General features: G+C 37.2%; 1 protein-coding gene across 1 annotated transcript; it reads left to right on the top strand.

The window, feature by feature from the left end:
• The first annotated feature begins 12953 nt into the window (after positions 1-12953).
• LOC127844640 (nascent polypeptide-associated complex subunit alpha, muscle-specific form-like) lies at positions 12954-18166 on the top strand. Its single transcript, XM_052375044.1, has 5 exons — positions 12954-13469; positions 15063-15123; positions 16754-16813; positions 17290-17551; positions 17584-18166. The coding sequence occupies exons 1-5, from the start codon at positions 12954-12956 to the stop codon at positions 18164-18166; spliced, it is 1482 nt and encodes a 493-aa protein (XP_052231004.1).
• Positions 18167-26170: the final 8004 nt, after the last annotated feature.

The following is a 26170-nucleotide window of genomic DNA, read 5'->3' as shown; positions in this document are numbered from 1 at the left end:
AACACTGTGTTCACCTAGTTTATTCAAAATAATAATATTCCAAAAATTAAATGCAGACAACGGGTATTTATTAAATTGTTATTTGCTATATTTTAAGTGCCAACCGTATTTCCTCCTGTATTGGTCACTTAGGCAGTCAAACAGAGGCTGTATCGTGGCTGTGCCTCTGGAAATGTATAATTATTGTATTTGATATGACGGCAACACAGATTTTGTGATTGTATTTCAAAGTATTACAATCATGCTGATATTGTTTGTCCTTTTTCGGCGTTACTGTTAAAACCAGCTTTTTACCTTAAAAGTTTTTTACATAACGCAAGCAGACCCGAATGAAAACACTTTATTTATCCCATCGGCTAAGTACAATCACCTAGAAAATTGGCAACATCACCGCTTCTTTAAATTATAGGATGTAACACAGTTCAGTGTTTGGACACTCGGACACGCATTTTGGCCCAGTTACAATTACGTTTTATCGGTCAATTCCATCCGCAAGGCTTTCCGGTTAAGAGCTGGGTTAGTAAATCGTCAGGGGAATACGGAATGTACTAATGATAAACGCCATATGTTGCCAATACAGTATTGCTTTCAGGATATCAGATAACACACATTTTAGGGAAATACATTTATGAAACCATTTTCGTTAATGTCATGTGTCTTGTAGTGTGAGACAAACTACCAAAATAGCATATAGTGTCCATGCTAGAATTGAGATCGTCTACTTATCTAGCCATACATGTGTGACGTGCAAGCAAGAATATGCTACCGACGTTTGCAATTTTACTTTAATTAACACAGTGTGACATACATTTCAATCAGAAAATATCGTGGTTTAATGTTCCATTTACAAGATGAACCCGCGTCATGCAAACAATGGGTTTTGTGCAAGATGCTACGAGCGTAGCTCCAACCCACTTTCCCAGCGCAGTTTTGTCAGGATCTTCAAATTGAATAGGCTACTCTGGAGATAACTCATAACGATGCGTGCTTATTTATAGCGAACTAGTAGCACTTGACCAGACTACGCAAGTTCATATGATGTAAGTCCTATTTTCGCATGACGCTGATTTAACAGTGTTATTTACATGTGCGGAAAGAAAACCGCGTCTAAATCAAATATAAACATACAATATGTTTCGATGACGAAGAAATAAGTTAATAATAAACCATGTGGGAACACATGTGAAACAGGTGGTAAGATTTGTATCTCCGAAAACTATTCTGTGTTTTAATATACGTGCACTTCACATGTTATGCGGTTTGTATGCGACACATCGGTGAGAAAAGAATACAACACTAATGAACCCTTTGTTTTTAATTAAATAGGTTAGAAACGTCCATTGTCTACCTTCATTTTAAAGTTAGGGTATACGACATATATCGCTTTTAAAGATATTTGTTGTTTAATAAATAATAAATCATGCCCAATAAAACATTGAGGCTATATTTTCTTACTTCAATATTATGTTATACATATGCGTCGAAAGTACATACAAAATTAAAATATGTTAAGTACTCGCAATATTTGTTTGATTTAATTTTGTGCGTAGAATGGCAAAGAATACAATGTCGGCGACAGCTTCTTGCATGATGAAGGCTATGACACGTGCATCAGTGGAGAAAACGGCATTTCGGCATTCACCGGGAGGTTATTTCCTCGAAAAAAATAAACAAAGAAAAAACTAAACTAAAGCTCTTGTTATATTAGCCCCGGCCAGAAGTATACGATCAATAAATACGAAACTTAAATAAATATTTCGAAATTTTGAAACGCCGAGTTCATAAGTGTACTTAACTACAAAAAAATGAATGCGGTAAACAACTTGAAAAAGATCACGTATAACTATTGCACCGTTTTAAAGATAACGTATCGTCGTTTTTTGGTAATATTTCGCGCAAAGCGCATTTGAAGATTTTAAAACATACATAAGCGATTTATGATACTTGATATTGTTTCGTTTTATAAAATTAAGCTTTACTAAACGCTTTAATTTTGTTTCATTTGTTTTATAATGAACTATGTAACGACAAATCAACAACTGTATGAACTCCTATACCATAGTATAAGGATTAATGGAACGTGTATCGTCTTACATTTACGTTGTATTGATACCATAGGTTATATTAATCTGAACAAAATCATTGCCATAACTCCGTACATTTAAACTTGTTCGACTGCTGCTACCGTCACAGTAGCGATCATTATCAGAAAACATCTATTGCTAGATCGTCTTTCTGCTTTTATTTTTTATAAGCATAGTTAAGATGTTGTTGTGCTTAATTTTTGTTACTTTCATTAACATAACACTAGTTTTTCGGCGTAAGCTGCATAAGCCAGCTTTTCACCTTAGCCTGACCTTTGTAAGTGTCCAATAAAATTCCAATAAAATTTCCCGCGGCTAGGTACGAATGAATACACTTCATTTATTCCATTGGCTGATTTGAGTATACCACCAGAACATTGGAAACATATCCGCGTCTTTGTAACACTGTTTTACTGTATGAAACAATTTTATCTCGAATGAAAAGGCTTAAAAGATAGAACAGTTTTACACTCAATTCTCGACATCAATACAGTTTGTGCGTACACCTTTTATTTTCAGAGTATTACCAGCGCAAGAGCGTTTATACTTAAAAGGCTTTGTTCTCATATTTAGTACTTACTTCCTTATTCCTGTCAACATGTTAACATGTAAAAGTATAAAGAGCAATGGAAGCGAGGCCTCACTTTAAAGCATTGCATTTCAACCCGCGAGGTATATCGGGTCAATTCGCGGACATTCAGAGTTTATATACAGGTCATCACCGGAGTTGGCGGCCAGTAAAATAATCGTTATATAATAAAGACGCTATCCGTGAACTAGGTGACCTGGAATTTTCTTTAGACCAGAAATATGTTAAATGAAGATATTCAGCAATATAATTATGGTATGTAAATAATAGATTCTTAATGTGTTTTCAACAATACAATGATAAATATTATTGTTGATAAATTTAACAATAATTATTCGTCCATATTGCCTAATAATTAACACCTCGTTGTAGGTATACCACCTCTATAAAACCAATTTACCGAAACCTCCACGGCATTTACTATATAAATCAATTTACCGAACTTGTCACTTACCGAAACCTCCAGCACCCCCTTTATAAGCTGTGATTCAGCTATGCGATTTGGCGTTCTAAAAAAAAGTGCGTCAAATGAAATCCCCAGAAATATCAGATGGTGTTAATAGTTGTGAATCCGCCAATCACTTATTTAAAATGGCTACACAGTGGAAGTTAATGGACCTCAGCAAATTCATGTTCACATCATAAGAGAGCAGATTTAGGGAAAAAGAAGGGCCGTGCGAGGTACGGGTAACTTAAGACTGACAGAACTATTCAAACACCAACAAGCAAATTCGTTGAATTGATATCCCCCGCCAATATGCTTCTGGACACAAAAGTGTTATATTTGACACTCAAAAAAGAAATTTTTCAAGATACAAAGGGCCATAACTCAGTTATTAACAGACGGCGTTCGATGGCATTTGGCGTGCATCATCCTCTTATCCATATATATACTCATCACAAGTTTCAATGAAATCTGCCAAAGCACTTACAAGATATGGCTCCGGACACACACAAAAAAGCATTTTTTCAAGATACAAAGGGCCATAACTCCGTTATTAACAGATGGTGTACAATGCCATTTTGCGTGCATCATCCTCTTATTCATATATACACTCATACCAAGTTTCAATGAAATCCGCAAAAGCACTTCCAAGACATAGCTCCGGACGGATGGAAGGACGGACGGACAACGCCAAAACAATATCCCTCCGCCTATGGCGGGGGGATTAAACTGTCCATCAACATTTAGGAGATGCTATCCGAAAAATGAGAAAGGAACAAAATTCTTATATGACTTCTGAAAGTCTAAACCAAACGTAGTGGTGGCCATCGATGGATCTAGAACACTTATTATAACACCTTCTACATGAAAAGACTTGTCAACGAAAGAAACGAGCACATCGATCAAGGACGACATCCGCTTAAAGAAAACTGTAAAACACTCTGTCTTTATTTCCTGGTCGTGAATTTCTTAGTATTGTAATTTCAGACTTATGACTTAATTGTCGTGAAACTGTTGTCTTAATTGTCGTTTTCGATCAACACATGTTTAACACGATCGGAAGGAACTACCTTAAAACATTTCATAATCCTAGGAGTATGCGTTCTTGAGTTATCATCCGAAAATCATTTTACTATTTTGGGTCACGTGACCTTGACCTTTGACCTTGTGACCTCAAAATCATTAGGGGTCATCACCGAGTCATGATCAATCTACCTATGAAGTTTCATGATCATAGGCGTATGCATTCTTGAGTTATCATCTGAAAACCATTTTACTAATTCGGGTCACCGTGACCTTGACCTTTGACCTAGTGACCTCAAAATCAATTATAGGGGTCATCTGCGAGTCATGATCAATCTACCTATGAAGTTTCATGATCCTAGGCATATGCGTTCTTGAGTTATCATCCAGAAACCATTTTTCTATTTTGGGTCACCGTGACCTTGACCTTTGACATAGTGACCTCAAAATCAATAGGGGTCATTTTGCGAGTCATGATCAATCTACCTATGAAGTTTCATGATCCTAGGCGTATGCGTTCTTGAGTTATCATACAGAAACCATTTTACTATTTTGGGTCACCGTGACCTTGACCTTTGACCTAGTGACCTGAAAATCGATAGGGGTCATCTGGGAGACATGATCAATGTACCCATGAAGTTTCATGATCCTAGCCCCAAGCGTTCTTGAGTTATCATCTGGAAACCACCTGCTTGACGGACCGACCGACATGTGCAAAGCAATATACCCCCTCTTCTTCGAAGGGGGGCATAATAACACTGAAAGCCAAAAAATCAATGTTTATATGTTAAAATTAATTATCCATCTTGTAGTTTTAATATTCTATGTTATGTATTGAACATACAATGGTATTTTCATTTGAAAATATTGACCTCGATTTTCCCAGTCCAGCATCCTTTAGGTTTATGTCCAGATATTTACATGTTAGACCTTAATTGTTTTTCATGTGATTACATCCAATCGGACAACATGCGGACATAGTTTTCAAGCTTAAGAAAACACTCAAGGGAAAACGTGGACACAGGTTGACACGAATTACAGGGCTACAGATGTAAAATAACTTGCTCCACAGGAGTGCTTAGGATCAGTAAGGAGTAAACAAATTATATTTCATTGACCATGCCAACCTATAATTATGATAATCAAACACACTTAATACAAGTAACACTATTGCAATATAAACATCAAATATCAATATGGTCTACTGTAAAACCGGTCGCGCACAGCCGGGACATTAACGCACTTGTTTTTATCACACTCTTATGGCTAGGTAACCATTTACCTCATCGACTATAGTTCAAATGCCGTAGTGTCCAGCAAACAATAGTCTTTTAATATAAAAAGTTTTGCTCATGTCATATCTAAATAAAATACTTCGCAAAAGTAATCATAAACTGGCCCATATGTTAAGATTAATTTCTTAAACCCATACCTTTGCCTATAGGTGGTAGTACCTAATGACCATGATGACATACTAGACAAAGAGTCAGTATTTTCACAGCAAAGCTTTGAAACAGAACTCCCGGGTAACAGTACTCTTCCCCCCATATCCGATCCTCTAGGTAAGAAGGCCTAAACAAACGTTGTCAAGAAAAGAGTGAAGTTCTTAGCCAGTTCCTTGCTAAGAGCAGGAGGGAATTAAAGGAGTCACGCACAACATTGCAGAGTCAATTGTTGAAATCCACCAATCTCTGCCTTACAATCCTCATGTCGAAGCCTGGTCCGACCACAAAACATATTTTTGGAAACAAAAATACGTCTATACATTTTGGTTCAAACTTGTTCTCCAAGTAATCAAATTGTTAGTATATTTTATACTGATGAAACCGCTTATTTTGACAGAGTTTGTGAAGAGTACGTAGGTGACTGACCAACATTGAATGACTGACAACTGTTAAATAGTGGACAAATCAAACCAACCAAAAAACAGCTATCAGTACTAAAAATAGTTTTTTCATGTTTGTAATATGCTGTATTGAACTTGTTTCAGGCCTCAGCAAGTGGGTGTGGAACCAATTAGCGTGACACTTGGGTCACATAGCTACCTTTGCTACTGTTTCAGAATAACAACTATATTTATGTTTTTGGGTTGCAATAGCACTCAATAGCAGTGAATAAAGCTCTTTCAAAATCAAAGTCAGCTTTTCTCTTGCACGCAAATATTTGTTATTTCACTTTCTTGTTTGGTTCTTGGTTTTGGTGAAATAATTATTCTATCATTAGATCTATTTGTATTGATCAGTCATCATTTCGAAGAGCTAAAATTTGACTGTTTTGTGTTTTGAACATTTTTTTAAATAGTCTAGTGATGTCACTAGCTAGACAGTTTGCAGAGAGAAATACCAAATGAATACTGGCGTCAAAACCAGAGGGAAACCTTTGATGTTGCAATCAAGTATCTAAATTCCCAGAACATGTCTCAGTCACAGCAGCAATTGTTGCAACAGCATCCACATATGATGACCTTATAGCATGTATATAAGTACCGGATGACTGTTCCACCACAGCTGCAGAATAATACAGTGCTGTTCAGATAACCACTCCCCAGTCGTCATATTTTTAAGTTTGATGTAACGTTTGATACCATGTTCATTAATGACAGTGGTTGTGATTGGCGTAATTTTAATGACATTGAGTTGAGAATGGAAAAGATATGTACAAATCAATTATGTGTGACAGTGTACGAGCAAAAGGTTATTGAACCTTAATAAATTCCATAGACATTTAAATTAATTTTACAAGTTATTACAAAGACTCAATTTCAGAGAAGGATAATCCTTTAAGTACAAGTGCAGCAGCACCCAAGACGAAGATACTGATGTAAATCGTACGAGAAGACCGACAGAAAAGGAAGGCTGACCAGGCATATCTTAAAGCACCATGTCAGTGTGGCTCAATTGGTCATTGTCTGCTCGGGTACTACTTACATGTACCCCGGGTGCTTTAAAGTATACTTACATGTACCCCTGGTACGATAAATATACTTACACGTACCCGAGTGATAGTTGACTGTACCAGAGTTGTATTCCCGCCCAAAATCCGATGTCGTAAAACACGGTACCGATTACCCTAAAACGATATTTTGTATCTTTAACAAACTTACCTTTAAAAAAACTGCATCAATATGCTTTTTGAGTATAATATAGAGGCCATTTAACAGAAAAATGACATAAATGAGAACATAATTAATTTAAAAAAAAAGCCGACAACGACTGATTTAGCATGAAAATTTCCCGGGTACGTTTAAGTATATTTACCGTACCAGGGGTACATGTAAGTATACTTAAGAGTACCCGGGGTACATGTAAGTAGTACCCGAGCCGACAATGACCAATGGAGCGTCAGTGTGGCCATACCACGTGGTCCGAGACATCATTTTGGCTAGCATGCCAAGTAGAAATTTGTTGTAAACTGTGTAAAACATTGCCTCCGCTAAGAAACTTCAAATCCACCTAGGTATCTTATTATTTACTCTATTTTGACGAAATAAAGCGCAGGCTTTGAGTAAAGTTGAGCATTATTCCCGTTATATAAATATTTGACACCAGATAAGTAGTTTAGTCTATCATTCGAGGCAAAGTCTTAGTTTTTACGTTACAATGCACGCAAGCACATTTTTAATCTCCCAAAATATGTATTTTATATTCCTTTTTTGCAGTGCACTAATATATGCGGACGTGAATATTTCCGTGAATAATATAAAACTATAGTTTTATAGTTTATAGTCACTTTATGACGATATACCACACTGCCTTTTCCCAAGTTCTTTCCATATACAGAAAACATGTTGACTTTATATTTGGAACAATCGCAAGTGTCAAATTAAAATATGCCGACCAACCTAGCTTTTTTATGATGTAAATAAAAGAGAAAACCTTGAAGAAACAAAAGAAACAAGAGCACCGCCTTGCGGGTGCAGACCGCTCATCTATTTTTCTTTTAAAGGTGAAGAATTGGGAGGGCGGGGAGGGGGCGGTGGGGGGGGGGGGTTTAGTGTGAGGGTGTAGCCATTTATTAGATGATCTTTATAAAAAATGAAAAAAAATAAATATATAGTTTGGGGGGGGGGAGTCTGGGGGGCGGGGGGGATGGTTTGGGTGGAGTCTATTGTGGTATGTCAGGTAAGAGTTGTTATGTCAAAGTATCAATCAAATCTAATCATAAATAAAGAAGTAATGGCAATTTTAGCAAAATTTAATAATTTCACCTTGATAGTCAAGGTCATTTAAGGTCATTCAAAGGTCAAGGTAAAATTCAACTTGCCAGGTACAGTACCCTCATGACAGAATGAAAGTATTTGAAGTTTGAAAGCAATAGCCTTGATACTCTAGAAGTAATGTGGATTTAAACACAAAATTAAACCATATATTCAAAGTTAGTAAGTCAAAAAAGGGCCATAATTCCGTCAAAATGACAACCAGAGTTATGCATCTTGTCCTGTACTGTCCTCTTATGATAATTTGCGAGTGTTCCAAGTATGAAAGCAAGATCTATGATACTTTAGGGGTAAAGTGGACCAAAACACAAAACTTAATCAAATTTTCAATTTCAAAATATAAAGGGCCCATAATTCTGTCAAAATGCCAGTCAGAGTTACATAACTTTGCCTGAACAGTCCCCTTATGATAGTTAGAAAGTATTGCAAAAATGAAATCAATAGCTTTGATACTTAAGGAATAAAATGAACCTAAACACAAAACTTAACCAAATTTTCAATTTTCTTAGTATAAAAAGGGCACATAATTCTGTCAAAATGCACGCCAGAGTTGTCTTACTTTGCCTGCCCAGTCCCCTCATGATAGTAAGTAAGTGTACCAAGTTTGAATGCAATAGCATTGATACTTTCTGAGAAAAGTGGACCTAAACACAAAACTCAACGGGACGCCGATGCCAAGGTGATAATAGCTCAGAATTAAAAAAAAAAAGATCATATTTTAACTACATGTATTTTAGAACTTTGTCGTTTTGTGTTCTTACAATATTAATTTTTCCTTTGTAGGAATCATGCAGTGTTCATTCTAGACCGCGCTATTTTTTCAAAGATCGCGCACATCTGCAGCATGTGTGCGAGAAAATTCGCGCACTCGATATCCGTTACGTGTTTTTTAAACTGTTAAATTCTGCTTCGCGTATTTATTGAGAAAAACACCGGAAATCAAAGGAAATTAACTCTTCGATTCACGGGTTAATAAACTTTAAAGAATTTTCGTTTAAAATGATACTTGGGTTTATTAAAAAATAAGAAATTTCGTTTAAAAAATAAAGGGATGCGACTCGTGAATGATTAAGGAAGAAAATTGTCCTTTGATACTGGAATGTAAAAACTTAATTCTATACATTAATTAAGACACTTACATGACTTAGGTTTTAATATCATATCATCATTCATATCATATCATGATAGACAATCAGTATTTTTTTTTTTTAAATGATACAGAAATATCATGTGAACAATTATTTTCATAATCCTTTGTTTTTATTTAAGTCAGCAATATACTATGGAAAGTGCAGTTATATTTAACAGCAGTTACAATGGTATTTCACTGACTTGACTGTTTTAAGTAATGTAGAAGTTAAAACAAATAAACATTAAAACGAAAATGAAAACATATAAATGGTACTTGATCAATTCCCCCCCATTTGTGAAAAATCCCCCCTATTTTTCAAAGTGAGGGGGGAAATTCCCCCCTACTTTTCGATTTCTAGAATGAACACTGATCATGAGACCAAAAACCAACACTCAAACTCGGAAAGCGAAGCAAGCGTACCCAGACGAGATGTCAGCAACACGAATGTCCTTTGTGGATGTAATCTTGGATCAAAACCAAAGATGAAATATTCAAGAAAGTTAAATATGAATACATGAAGATACAAGAGACAAAATTGTCACAAAACCAGGTTTTCAGTTGAAAAAAGTCTGATAAAGGGAGACAATTAAAATTGTGTATTTTTAACCCCCTTGTGTAAAATTGTCCTTAGTTACAATTAGACAAGAGGGCCAAGATGGCCCTTGTTCACTCGCCTGAGAGGAGTCGGTTCATTCAATCTTTACCAAACATCAAACTTGAACTAGATATTGTCCAGACAAACATCCTGGTCAAGTTTCATCATTATTGAACCAAAACTCTGGCATATGGAGTGTTTTTGTTTTTGTAAGATTTGACCTGGTTACCTATATTTTGAGTTGACCCCCCCCCCTTACCAAACATCCAACTTTGCCTACAAAAATAAATATTATGACCAAGATTCATAAAATCTGAAACAAAATTGTGACCTCTAGAGTGTTTACAAGGATTTTGTATAATATAATGAAAATTTGGACAATCTAAGGGCAATAATTATGGCATTAATTATGTGATATATATATAAAACCAATCTTTGTACCAAGATTCATGATGATTGCGCAAAAGATGTGATTTCTAGAGTGTTCACGAGCTTTTTTATATATAAATATAAGAAAACTGCCCCCCCCCCCGGCAGCCATGTTATTCAAATGACCGGAACCATTTTCGAACTCAACTCTCATATCAAGAAAACAAATGTTCTGACCAACTTTCATGGAAATTGGGCCAAAAATGTGACTTCTAGAGTGTTCACATGTTTTCACAATATACATATAGAGAAAAATGCATCGCTCACTGGCGGCCATGTTTTTTCACCGATCTGAACCATTTTCGAACTCGTCCGAGATATCAATAAAACCAATGTTTTGACCAACTTTCATGATGATTGGGCAAAAATTGTGACTTCTTGAGTGTTTACACGGTTTCTCTATAGCCAAATAGGGAAAACTGCCCCAGCCCACTGGCGGCCATGTTTTTCAACGGACCGGAATCACTTTTGAACTCAACCAACATATCATTAAGACAAACATTTTGACAAAGTTACATGAAGATTGGGCATGAAATGTGACTTTACAGTGTTTACAATTTTTTTCTTTTTTTTTTGACCAAGTGACCTAGTTTTTGACCCGGCACGACCCAGTATCCATCCCGACGGAGATTTCATTTGGACAAAGCTTCTGACCAAGTTTCATGAAGATCGGACATGAAATGTGGCCTCTAGAGTGTTTACGAACAAATGTGGACGGACAAAGACAGGTCACAAAAGCTCACCTGAGCAATCAGGAGAGCTAAAAACCGGGGGTGAAAAACCCAATTAAGATCAAAAGTAGGGGGTGAAAATGTTTGCTAAATTGAATTTACAAAAACCCTAGTGTTGTCAAAAACAGGGGGTGAAGTACCCAATATACCCTAAAAGTTATATATAGCCCTGATTTATGCAAATGTATTGCGATGTGCATACCAGACTTGCTGTTATAATGTGTGTGGTTTTGTCTCTTATAACTCTGTTATTAACTGATGGTGTACAATGCCATTTGGCATGCATCATCCTCTTACCCATAAACAAACTCATACCAAGTTTCATTGAAATCCGCCAAAGCACTTCCAAGATATGGCTCCCAATAGAGGGACGGACGGACAACGCCAAAACAATATACCTGCGCCTATGGCGGGAGATAATAACAGTAACTATCTTCTAGTAATACATATTTATTATACTAAAAATATTTATGATATGAATCGTTTTGTAGGTCATCAGGGAGCAACTGCAGTCAAGGTTGGATAGCATTAGACAGCAAGCAATAGACACCATACCCGCCCTAGATCTGACAAGCAAGCGTGGCCGGCAAATACGGAACGCCCCTCTCGGCTTTATCGGGGACCTCAGTAAGTCTCTCTTCAGAACGGCCACCCAGGAAGACGTCCAGAAGATTGCCAAGGTCAACAGAATGATCTCGTACAGGCGCGGTCTGCAAAGTGACTTGATTGCTCACAAGCAACAATTCGAGTCGTACATGTCGCTAAGCAGCCGGAAAATGGCTAATATGGATATGTTTATCAACCAGACATTGGAAGGCATGACTTCCATCCAGCGAATATTCAATCCTTCGAGAACATGACGGGAGTTGCGTATCTATGCACTGGAGCAGTCTACGGAGGGCATTTTTAAAATACAGTTAGAAGCAGAAGACATAAACCAGTATCTGTCAGATCTCCAAGCGGGTCTTAACAGCGTTGCAGCGGGTATTATGCCGAACCAGCTGATCAAACCCGCGGACATCTCCGGTGCCATAGATCAACGGTGCCATATATCAATTAGAAGATACATTGAAACAAGAGCTGTCACCATAGGATGACACATGCCCCCTATAAATGCTTTGATAGAAGTTATGAGCATTTAAACATGCTTAATCCTTGAAATGCACTAAGTGACCCCGTGACCTAGTTTTTGACCCGGCATGACCCATATTCAAACTTAACCTAGATATTGTCTAGAAACAACTTATGACCAAGTCTGGTAAAGATCGGATGAAAAGTATTTGAAATAGAGAGCAGACACGAAAAGTGTAACAGACAGACAGACTATGGTTCTGCCTCGTTCTTGGCTAAAATTGGTTACACTTAAGGTCCCCGTTGGCATGCGGACAAACATGGACCTCTACAGGGTGCATGTCTTCGGCGTGCCATTTGTGAACCATAATGTACTGATAAAGGACCTTCCAGCTTACTTCATGGCCGATGAATCAACCGCCAGCCGGACAGAATAGGTGGTGTTTCAGGCAATCGAAGCAGAAGACCTAACCCAGTCCACCGGCAAGCATCACTGCGTCTGCCATCTAGTCCTTCACGCGCAACCAGTGAGCACTTCGACAGCCTGTGTCGAGGTAGTCTGGATGGACAACCAGCGAAATGTTGAAACAAACTGCCAAACGGTGATTTTACCCCACAGTCGACGTCCCATGTGGCCTATGGCGAACGGAAGTGTCCTTTTCGTGGATATCAAGGATTTTAATAAGACCTGCCACGGAAAGCTGACGACAATCGAACGCGGATGCAAGTTTTGCATTGTAACGCTGCCATGCAACTGCATAATTTCAACGTCGTTCGCCACAAACATAGTCGCACCGAGTAGAAGGACGTGCCAGAACGAGAAAGTCAGCACCGACACCAACAGAATACATCTTACTAACCTTCACCTTTTGAAAACTAGACTGGCCGACATGTTAAAGTTGCCAAATCACTTCCACAGCAGCGTGTACCAGCAGGACGTAATCACTTCTGCAGAATATTCATTTGATAACATAACAAGGGAATATCTGAAATCGCAGTCGAGTGAAGAGGTGGAGCTGTCAACCCTGCAAGAATGGGCTAATCAACTCCGGGCGAAGACAGAGAAGGACCACGAGTTAAGGGAAGATTTCGACAGCATCGAGTTCCAAGGTAACCTGCACACGGGAGTAGGCAGCAGTGTACTGTTCGTATTGGTATGCGTGATCGTGTGGCAACTGCGAAATACCAAACGAATAACAGAAATATAGAAAAGCGTACGATATGCAGTGGCCCTGGCGAGGCAGAATAAGGTCGACGCTTATGCAGGTTTACTCAGAAAAATTAAAGTATGAAAAGATCAATAGACCAATATGTATTATATTAATTGAATCAGTGACAGGTCGATTTTGTTATTTTCATTTTAATTATTCTATTGTGCTTGTTTACAGCTAAAATAAGAGGACATAAATTGTTTTGTTCTTGCAAAGGGCCCACAATACACCAATACACCTTAAGTTTCTGCACATGAGCGAAGCCAAAGGCACGGATCAACTCGATTTCGAGTCAAAATAACAAGATGGCTTACACCTGCGCTGCAAAGAATTGTTCCAATGGTGGATACCGACTAAATAAATGGAAATTTCAGCTTTGTGAGACATGTGGATGTTTGCACAAGAGCCAGTTGTGCAAATGTGACCCACTGTTAACGTATCTATAATGTGTATATTTATAAACAAGAGCATCTTAGGTGGTCACTTTGTGTTTTGACCGGTAGATTTCACAATCTTGCTAATTTGAAGAAGTAAAAAAGGAATGCTTCCTATATTTGATTTGATTTTTTAATGATAAGCTTGACAGTTGTGTACGTTTATTACCTCTAGACATGTATTATAAACCTGAATTGAATATTCATCAGCTAGAAATCGTGCCTGCATTTGTAGTTTGTTTTTACATTGGGGGAAAAATCATTAACATATAAAAAGTTGTTCACATGATATAGTAATAATAACAATGTCCCACCATCTTGAAAATTGTATTAAAAGTCTGGAAATTTGTCTCCTTATGTTTATTTTTAAGTTATAAATACTTATCATGCCCCCCTTCGAAGAAGAAGGGGTATATTGTTTTGCACACATCGGTCCGTCGGTCGGTCGGTCCGTCCACCAAATGGTTTCCAGATGATAACTCAAGAACGCTTATGCCTAGGATCATGAAACTTCATAGGTACATTGATCATGACTCGCAGATGACCCCTGTTGATTTTCAGGTCACTAGGTCAAAGGTCAAGATGACTCGACAGAGTTAAATGGTTTCCGGATGATAACTCAAAAACACTTACGCCTAGGATCATGAAACTTCATAGGTACATTGATCATGACTCGCAGATGACCCCTATTGATTTTCAGGTCACTAGGTCAAGGTCAAGGTGACTTGTTACAGAAAAATGGTTTCCGGATGATAACTCGAGAAAGCTTACGCCTAGGATCATAAAACTTCATAGGTACATTGATCATGACTGGCAGATGACCCCTATTCATTTTTATGTCATTAGGTCAAAGGTCAAGGTCACAGTGACAAAAAACTTATTCACACAATGGCTGCTACTACAACTGACAGCCCATATGGGGGCATGCATGTTTTACAAACAGCCCTTGTTTTTATTTTAGTTTGACAAAAAAAATAAACACTATGTAAAAACATTGCGTGTCAAACTTTTAGTTTGCTTCTGTGTCCCATTTTTATACATTTCATCCTTGTTGTCATGATTGTGTATCAATATATAGCAATTTTGTATTCTTTTGTTGCAGTTTGTTCCCATTCCCCAAAAAGATCAGAGACCCTACCATGAGAAACAAGTGGAAGCAGTTGGTAGGGAGGTGTTGTTGCTAACAAGCTGTGGTCTAAAGACAGTGGTGTATGCTGTAGGCATTTCATTGACGGAAGGCCAACCAAGGATAACCCATTGCAAACAGAAAATTTAGGCTACACAGAGGCACCAAAACGTGTAAGGCGAATGAAATTATTTCAAGCCACATCTCAAAAACAAATGACACCAAAACCCAGAAAGAAGGTTGTCCAGGTAACTGAAAAAATTCTGACCGCCACTCAAATCATTGAAGATCCAGCCATTGAAACCCTCCCGAAATGTAAGGCCCGTCGTTTTCCAGCCATTTTGGTGTTTCTTGCGGTTCTGCTTGTTGCAATTTACTGTTCTGTATATTTGTTATGTTTATTTTTATTACCCCATGCACACATGCACTCGCACACAAATACACACTATATATAGCTTTGAAAACAGTTTTTGTTACTTTTTTTATTTATTTCAATTGATGATGTTTCACTTGCAAATAAATTATATTGCTTAATTCAATTGATGATGTTTCACTTGCATAAATAATGTTGTTGCGATTTACTGTTTTGTATATATGTTTATTTGCTTAGTTTATCTTTATTATCGCATGCACACACTCACTCGCACACAAACACACACTATATATAGCTTTGAAAACAGTTTTTGTTACTTTTTTTATTTATTTCAATTGATGATGTTTCACTTGCATATAAATTATATTGCTTAATATTATTAGCTTAAATATTTGTGTATAATGCCTTTAAAAAAAACAACAAATAAAACTGTATGCACTGATGTTTCTTCGTTTTAATTCCGTATTTTAATTAACTCGGAAAGACATTTGTTTCTGGAATGCATTAAATGTCTCGCGCTCTTTTAGACACACTTAATTTATTTCCTGGGCTTGTAATCAAAAAGTTTCTTACAAAACTTTCCTTTAAATATTGAAATTGAATTTGTCTACGGATTGGTTCATTTATTTGAATACCTCTTTGCAGTTATGGCGTTATATTGGAAAACCTTCCGAAATGGAATAATCTTTTCTTTGCAGTTCTGTGGTGGTATTCGAGAAACATTTTATGTCATTTCTTAAATATTTCACTTAAGTTCAAAATTAAAATGTTTTATATTTCTTTGCTAAATATGGTAAGCAAACACATGTGTTTTTGGCAGTCCTGATTAATGTGATTATTATGTAATTTTATTGGTTCAGTGTAAAATAAAACACTTGAGGAAATTTCCCAATATAAGGATAAAAATAAATTTTAACTTAAGATGCTTCTGGAATACCACACTAGGCGTTATATTGGAAAGGAAATATACATCATAGAGGAATGGAACTTGACATTTTAAAGTATATGAAAATATGTATATAGCTTATTCTTCAGTCAAAGTAAGACCAATTTACCCCAAGGTACTGGTCTTTGCCAAATTAACCCTTTGCATGCTGGGAAATTTGTCGTCTGCTAAAATGTCGTCTGCTGAATTTTTTAAAATTATCATTTTCTTCACTTTTTTTCAAAGACCACTATCAGAAAAGCAAACAGTTTGGATGAAGATCAGACGCCACGTTTTGTACTACTACAGAGGGAGTAGTCCAACTTCTCACATAAGTCTGTCCTGAAAGTCAAATGCATCTTGTTTCAGTGCCCACAATGACAAACAGCGAGCCTGCCACGCCAGAGATACACAGGGATCGGCCATTGGGTATGTAACTGCCTGTGACAACAGGGTGTCCATTGTTTTAATAATTAGAAACAAGTTGGGTTACTTCTACACCTGTTCATATTTTATATTGTTAATGCAATTAATTACAACAGATCTCCCTCCTTCCCTATTGGCCTTGAAAGCCCTACCAGCCAGGGTAGCCCCTTACAGAGCCATAGAGTTGCTTACCCACAGTGATATTGATAAAACAACAAATATAACTAGCTATTCATTATTAAAGAAATATAGAAGTCACACTTTGCTATCAATTGTTCTTGAGCTTTCAATTTTTTTATTATCAAAATAAAATCTTAGCTGAATGGTTCAATCTTTAACAGAAACATCTAGTTATTCTCGGTGGAAATGTATAGCTGGTGAAGCAACTTTGACATGAAATGAAAACATTTATTGCCTTTTTGAAATTATTGTGAAACTGTTTTAATTTGTTTTGTTTTAATTTGTTTGTGCCTTACCAGCCATGCCAGGCACGCCAGCACATATTGCCACCATGCCAGGCACTCCAGCCGCCCCAGGCAGTCCAGCCGCCACAGACAGTCCAGAGCCCCAGGAAGTCCAGCCACCCCAGACAGTCCAGCCGCCACAGGCAGTCCAGCCGCCACAGGCAGTCCAGCCGCCACAGACAGTCCAGCCGCCACAGGCAGTCCAGCCGCCACAGGCAGTCCAGCCGCCACAGACAGTCCAGCCGCCACAGACAGTCCAGCCGCCACAGGAAGTCCAGCCGCCCCAGACAGTCCAGCCGCCACAGGCAGTCCAGCCGCCCCAGACAGTCCAGCCGCCACAGACAGTCCAGCCGCCACAGACAGTCCAGCCGCCACAGGCAGTCCAGCCGCCACAGACAGTCCAGCCGCCCAGGAAGTCCAGCCGCCACAGACAGTCCAGCCGCCACAGGCAGTCCAGCCGCCACAGACAGTCCAGCCGCCACAGACAGTCCAGCCGCCACAGACAGTCCAGCCGCCACAGACAGTCCAGCCGCCACAGACAGTCCAGCCGCCAGACAGTCCAGCCGCCACAGACAGTCCAGCCGCCACAGACAGTCCAGCCGCCACAGACAGTCCAGCCGCCCCAGGCAGTCCAGCCGCCACAGACAGTCCAGCCGCCACAGGCAGTCCAGCCGCCACAGACAGTCCAGCCGCCCCAGGAAGTCCAGCCGTCACAGGCAGTCCAGCCGCCACAGGCAGTCCAGCCGCCACAGGCAGTCCAGCCGCCACAGGCAGTCCAGTGACACCAGAAGCGGCATCCGCACCAGCAGCCGCAGCTACCCTGACTACCCCGGCTCCCACCTCCCCAGCCCATCCAGTCCTCATAGCCTCCAAGGTACCAAACAAAAATTAATTGTTCTTTCATGACACATTTTTAAGCACAAAGCTATTGTAACTCAGATTTTTAGAATTTTACAGGAGATGGAAAAAAACATCCTTGTTTCCCTAATTCTCACTTCCTGATAAAAACCAGACTAAAACTGCTATTTAATATCTGTATTTAAACATTACAGATAACCATTTGTTTAGATATTGATTCATTTAAATGTATTTGATAAAAATTAAGATACAATACAGTTGCGTTAAAATGTATTCTATTAGACAAAATATTTTGGTGCAAAACTATTGTATCTGAAAATACATTATTTTTGCACTAAGTTTTTTTCAAAAATTGATAATTTTGCAATATCCAAGAATCCTTGTAACTAAAGGATCATTTTTAATGGACATGTCCTTTTGTTTATAACCTTAATTTTATTAATGTAATCTTTCAATGACATTAAATTAAGTATTCTTCAATGGAAGTTTTTTTTCTTTTCAACTGTAGAAAACGCAAACCATGACTGGCCAGGTACTTACAATTGACTAGACTGGTACCTTTAAAAATAACAGTATTAGGATAGTGTTTCATGTTACTAACCAGGGGTCACTTTCACAAAGCCTTCTCTTTTATAATAAAACTAGAACTAGGAACTTGCAGTCATCAGTAGTACATGTAACTTAAATAGTAAGGAATAACTGTGCCTTGCTGTGCAAAAAACCAACCTTTGGTGTTTGAGACCAGCATTAACCCATTGCATGCTGGGAAATTTGTTGTCTGCTTAAATGTCTTCTGCTGAATTTCTAAAATTAGCATTTTCTTCGATTTTTTTCAAAGAATACTATCAGAATAGCAAACAGTTTGGATCCTGATGAGATGCCACGTTCTGTTTGCAGGGGCCTTTAAAATTCGGTTCCAGCGCTGAAAGGGTTAATCCTGATGAGCCAGCACATTCCCTCAATCACACGAGGATCCATGCTTTTAACTTTCAGACCTTATAAGTGTTGCAGAAGCTTTTAGTAAACAGCATGGATCCTGATGAGACTGCACCAATGCACAGTCTCATCTTGATCCATGTTGGTTGCAAACGCAAAAGGTTGGTTTTCCCACACCACGTCTCAAATATACATGTACTTATAAGCATTGGGGGAACTGAGCTCCAAGGCAACTAAAATATACAGTTTTAAACTATTACTTCAAAACTAAGTGAATGACTATATATTGTCACAGAAAAAAAATAAACTGGTAAGCTTTATGTTTCATATCGATAGGAATTCTATATCATTTGTCATAAAGGAACTCTATTTGCCACAGTTTATTACATTTCGAGGGCTTGGTGCAAAACTATTGTAACTCATAATTTCAAAACTTTACAGGAGACTGAAAAAACTGATCAAATTCATTATCTTATCTTATTGAGTTTTACTTTATCTGAAACAAGTACCTGCAAACATAATTGCATCTGTGGTGCATTCAAAGTTTGAATCCAGGCTGAAACTGTTTTTTCTTTTTCTTGTTATATTTCTCTCTTATATTATCATATCTTTTATGCAAACAAGCTTGATACTCCTTTATCATGAAGGACATTAGAACAATAACATTATTTCATGAAATAATTAGCTTTGAACATAGAGCATATTTGTTTTATTAGAGTGGAAGATCAAATTTATGTCATCAAGTGAGCACCAGATGCAATATTTTCATGATAGGCAAAGCCATGAGTGAAAATATCATGTGTGGTGCTCATATTTATTGAAACAATTATTGTATTTTATACTGACTGCACACAAGTGTCGAAACATACGGATGCAATACGTAAATTCGGACAGTACTTAAAGTCGGACACAATTAAATAAATGATTTAATACTCTATTGGTTTCTTTGAAACTCTGTATTTGTTGTTAAAAAGGGCAATTGCATTGATTGACACCATAAAAGTCAATAGTATTGATCATCTAAACGCTTTATTTACGTTTCCGACTTTACATACTGTCCGAATTTAAGTACGCATACATGTGCACATACATGTCATATCTATGTACATGGAGTATATGATTTTTTTTGTACATTTACATTTACATATGTAAGTACACGGTGCCTGTACTGTAACATTAATTTATGATATTGACTGTGAACATCAGGCTACTTGCTGTATATGTATATGTATGTATACACATTATTTATATGTAAACAAAGAAATAAAATGAAGATGAAAAATTGCCTATTATCATTTTGTAGGTAAATTTTATGGGCTACCAAATATTTTTATTGGTAGCCCAGTGGGCTACCTGAAAAATAAGAAATTGTTTGGACACTGCCTACAATGTTTAGAGGACTTAAAATCTTTTACAAGCAGCCATTGTTAATGTATATATTTCGATAACTAAAGGATACTTTAATTTGCAAACAATGTTAAATTGACATGACAAAGTGTCACGTGATATGGCGCGGAGAAGACGTGTTTTACATCAGAGAGAGTATTTTTGATAAAATTAATATTTAAAGAGTGTTAAGTGCTATAATAAGTGTTATATCGGAATAAGTGAGAAAAGTTATATGTGACTAGTTATTTAGTTTATTTAAACTGAAAATGATAATTAAACATGACAAGGAAGAGAAAAGACAGAAATAGTAGCGGGAGTGCGAGCGGGAATGTAAACAAAGCTACCAAGCCAAGAGGCCCGTCTGAAGAAATTGAAAGTAAAGCTAGTGCTGTGTTATTCCCAGATTCGAACTCTGCAGATGATAACACTTTTGATTTGACACCAGGGAATAACTCTAACTCTAAACAAAGTTGCTCAAATATGGCAGACGGAGGCCCCGAGCCAACTAACAAGGATCTAATGGATTGCATGAACGCATCAGGCGTTAGAATAGGAGCCATGGAACGTAAGCTCGGTGTCCTCGATAACCTGGAGATAAAAGTTATGGACTTTGACAAAGAGCTCAAGAAAATTTGGTTAGCGTTGGACGACCGCGTAAAACGCACCGATGCGCAAGTTATGTTGCTCGAAGAGAGAGATTAGGCAGACGACGGGGCGGCGCAGATGGCCGTGAAGGTGGCTATGCTTGAGAAACAGCGGGAGGAGCTGAGGGACGACGTTGCGTACCTGAAGTCGCAATCCATGCGGAACAACCTGGTGTTCACAAATATCCAAGAGGACAACTCCACCGGCAACAAGACAGCGGAAATTACGGAAACAGAGTTACATAATCATTTACAAGAGAAACTCAAAATTGCAAAGGACATTGCAGAAACGATCCGCTTTGAGCACGTTCATCGCTCACCGGGACAGCCAGTTTCTGGTAAGATTCGCAACATCGTTGCCAAATTTACATATTTCAAGGACCAGGAGAGGGTACGGAGAGAATGGAAACACCTGTCAGGAACCGGATGCCAAATGTTTCAGCAGTTCCCACCGGAAGTAGTTGAAAAGCGCCGAAAGTTAGTGCCTAAAATGAAGGACGCCAAAAAAAGGGAAAACGATCTACGCGACCAACTAATAATGCAGTGTATTTACCTGTTCTCAACGACACCCAATACATTATTTTTGCTTGTGAAGATTTTGTATAATAAGTAAGAACAAGCAATATTTTCTAGATGTATCTTACAGAGTATTGTAGTTATACCTTTTAAGTACAAATACCAGTTACATTAAAATTGCAATCAAATTGACTGTCTAAAATATTTCGATATTGGCATCTTTTAAAGTTACAAATTTAAAGAGTGAAACATTTAATATAAAAAACTAGTACATAATGCACTTTGTGTTTTGGTCTCAATGTCCCTTATCAGTGAATATAGCGTAATTATCTGAATAAACCAGCTAGCTATATCAAATTAATGAAACCTGTTATAATTGTATTATGTTAATAAAGGTCCTATAACTGGTACCTTCTTAGTTTTCAAACCTAATTCAACTTCACCCAGGCATTAACCCTTGTTTATCAGTAAAATATAAAACTACTTATTTTATTTTGTTTTAAAAACTCGCTAGCTTTTATTTACAGCTGTTACCAACGGCAGAGGCAAAAAGAGGGGTACCGGGGGGACTAGGGGTGCCCGCGAACCAAAGCGGACCAGAGTTGGCGAGGCATCCGAACAGCGTATGTGTATTTGGTTTAAGTGTTGATAATTAAAACATACATGTAGGCCTCCAGGTTCAACCATTACATACATTGATTGTGTAGTAGCAGAACATATCACTATAACTCTTTCAGTGGTGCAACCGAATTTTGAAGGCCTTTGCAAACAGTATGGATCCAGATGAGACACCACAGAATGTGGTGTCTCATCAGGATCCAAACTGTTTGCTATTCTGATGGTGGTCTTTGAAAAAAAGTGAAGAAAATGATGTTAGAAATTCAGCAGACACATATTTAGCAGACGACAAATATCCCAGCATGCAAAGGGTTAAGGTCCCTTCCATAAATACTCAGTCATACATCCTTCCGTTTAAAACTAAGGTCGCAAATGGCATGCAATGATACTAATAATCCAACAAAATTGTCCTTCGAGATTTTTTTGACATATATTTTTTATAAAATATGTATGAAATTGGTCTTAGTTATAACTTATAACTTCTCAGCCGTGCTTTAAGTAGTTAAGATAACCAATGAAGGCTGAACATTCTAAAGATGCGTATGCAATATGTGTCAATTGGGACATTGTATTCATCTAAAAGTCATAGTTTTGGTAAGAAAGATACTTGATTTCATCTAATAGTCATAGTTGTTATAGAAAGTTATGTGAATCAATCATCTAATAGTCATAGTTGTTGTAAGAAAGATATGTGTATTCATCTAACAGTGATAGTTGTGGTAAGAAAGATATGTGTATTTGTCTAAAAGTCAAAGTTGTGGTAAGAAAGATATGTGTATTTGTCTAACAGTGATAGTTGTGGTAAGACAGATATGTGTATTTATCTAATACTCATAGTTGTTGTAAGAAAGATATGTGTATTCATCTAATAGTCATAGTTGTGGCAAGAAAGATGCATATTTATCTAAAAGTCATAGTTGTTGTAAGAAAGATACAAAATTTATGTGCATTCAGTCATAGTTGTAAGAAATGTGTATTCATCTTATAGTCATAGTTGTGGTAAGAAAGATATGTGTATTAATTTAACAGTGATAGTTTTGGTAAGAAAGATGTGTGTATTTATCTAATAGTCATTGTTGTGGTAAGAAAGATATTGTGGCGGGATATAAATGTGTGTTTAACTTAATATTATAGTTGTGACAGGAAGATATGTTTATCCATCCAACATTCATATAAATTTGAAAAAGAAGAGAGGTATTTGGAATAGTCTCACAGTTATAGATGATAGAAGGGACGTGGTGTATTTGTATGACAGTTATAGTTGTTGCAAAAAAGTATGTCTATTTGTCTTATAAGTTTGTTTTACAGTCATAGTCGTGGCAAAGAAGGTATGTGTATTTGTTTGTTAATCAAAGTATTCATACATGAGGTACAAAGTTGTGTATGTTGTGCATTAAAAGTTATCAGAAGATATTAATGTAGTTGAGAGGCAAAGTTGTATTAAGTATGGTAAGGAGAATGTTGGTATGCATTAATTCATGTGGCTTGTAATATTGGTGAATAGGAGTTATTGTTTATCTAACAATTTTTGTGTATGAACTTACTACACTCTGTTATTTATACACTACAATTTTCTATCTTCCTAAAGCATGCATTCATAAGAGTTTGTGTTGTTCCTCAAATAAGCAAATGAGGGAATAAATGTGGCCAAATTTAAATATCATAAATTTGTGCGTATTAAGCTTATTGGTAAATTCATGGTAGTAATGGTTTTATGTCCTCGTTCATTTCTGTACAAATTACTCTATTACAAATTGTTTTTTTTATTTTCAATAACAAGGCTCTTAAACAGGTCAATATGCAACAGGGAATGGTTGATGTTTTTATAGAAAAAGGTTGATCATACATATAGTACAAGTCAAAACATGCAATATTTTAAAGCAGATGAAGGCAATTGGGTATTTTAAACACACTTACAAAAATTGTGTTCACCTCATTTAGAATGGTCCAAGCCATCACAAACATGAAAATATGTTATGGAATTAGTTTGTTGTAGTCTTGGATATTCAGTTTTCTCGATAGATGTATATTATTCTGAAGTGTAAGCACTGTATAGCCCTAATAATTATTATATTTTTTACAGGGCCAAGGTCCACCCCAAGCCCAGTTCAACAGACCCCCCAGACGCCGGAAAACCAACTGTCTCCTTCCATCTCTGAGGAGTCCACCTATTGGACTCCCCAGCAGCCTTGAGTTGGCACCTCAGGGCCTGTCACAGGGCACTGGTCAAGTTGCCTGATTGGTGAAAGATGTTGAGGAAGCGAGGACCAGTGCCCATACCAAGGCCAAAGAGGCTCAGAGATAGAAGGAGCACTTTGAAAGGATTCAAGGACTGGTATGTTTATTGAGGGCTTAATTATAATTATAATAAGGTAGTTTCCACTTCTTGTAATTTATTGTTCTAATCTTTCACTATTTCCTACAGGTATGAATGACCTAATATTGATGAAGTAAGAACCAAAACGAGAGATCAACTTTGGCCCTCAAGACTTCATAATGTGAGGGGGGACAACCTTCATGATAACTCATTATGCCTGTTAAGTTTTCATCATCATTTAAAGCTGTGAGACTTCTGTCATCCATGGTTACATTAATTTGTTCAAAATGTGGAGAAAGTTAAATTTAATATTCCGCTTTCATGATATATTTTATGTAAAGAAAGTCTATTCTAAGCAAAAATCCAGTTTAGGTCGAAATGTCAACCTGCACAGGCTAATCTGGGATGAAACTGCACGCATAGCTAAAGTTCTTTTGTGTAAGCCACGATACTTAACAGACAAATTAACCAGCATTTGATTTTTTATTTCTGGCTTTTAAGTCTTTTTTAATGAAAGGTGTCTTAGACAGATGTGGAATATATGGGCATCAATGTCCTAAAGATAATTTGTTGTAATTTCAGTTTCAGACGACCATGAAGAAAATGGATGGATTCGTGGTGGAAGTAAAAAACAGAGCGTTACAGGTTGAGGTATGAAAATTGTTTATAATGTTTAATATACCAGCTAATCCAGTTGTTCCTGAGGAAGACCAGGTGACAACCAATGCACACTGTATGATTCATAGTTGAAATCATTAGAAACAAAACCTTTTTCACATTATTATGCACCCTATATAAAATATTCTTTATGAATAATTTGATGTGGGACAATGAAATAATTTAATTAGCTAATTTTACATTGTTTAGTAATTTAATATTGTTACAACTAATCATATTTTGTTTGGTTAATTTCCATGGTTCATAATTGTTATTCCCAGACAAATAAATGTAATTTACAAACAAAGACCATTGATTGTAAATTGTCCGTGGTACCTTAAGTATTCACCGGAGGCCAGTTGAAAACTGACCATATCTTTGAAATGTCATTTTTATCTGATTTTGAAATGGTAACCTTTGTATTTGAAGTTGAATGAAACTTTATTGTTTAATATTTAAACTGTCATCTTAGGTCAGTTAAAGAAACTGATTATGTTAGTTGGCATTTTTATTATATAAGAATCTTATCAAAGGCACATTAAAGAAGCCATTCATCCTCTGTTGTCAAATAAATCCCTTTGGCAAACATGTCTATTGTGACAATAGTGTTTGTTCAATAATAATTATTGCATCTTATCTAAATTGATTTTTATCTAATATGTTTCTGGGAGGAAAGGACACGTAAAGTCACATAGCAGCAAAAGAAATGTAGCAGCAAAAGAATAAAGTGTGACTTTAAACTGTTGTCCTCTTTTCTCTACAGCGTACCACTCGCACCGCACGTCTCCTAATAAAACATATGCTTCCCGATTATAAAGCGGCATAACAGAATGGTGGGGAACAAAAGCGGTTTTGATACTGGACAACAACATCTATCAAATGCAGATAGAACACCAGGAGCGTGCGCAAGGCTCAGTCAAACAGCAGTTGAACTCAACTAGGACTAGGATTTGGACTAAGA

Source organism: Dreissena polymorpha, chromosome 9, assembly GCF_020536995.1.
Source record: "Dreissena polymorpha isolate Duluth1 chromosome 9, UMN_Dpol_1.0, whole genome shotgun sequence".
NCBI classification, from domain to species: domain Eukaryota; kingdom Metazoa; phylum Mollusca; class Bivalvia; order Myida; family Dreissenidae; genus Dreissena; species Dreissena polymorpha.
The sequence above is the reverse complement of the archived record's forward strand: the minus strand, read 5'-3'. Positions and strand labels throughout refer to the sequence as shown.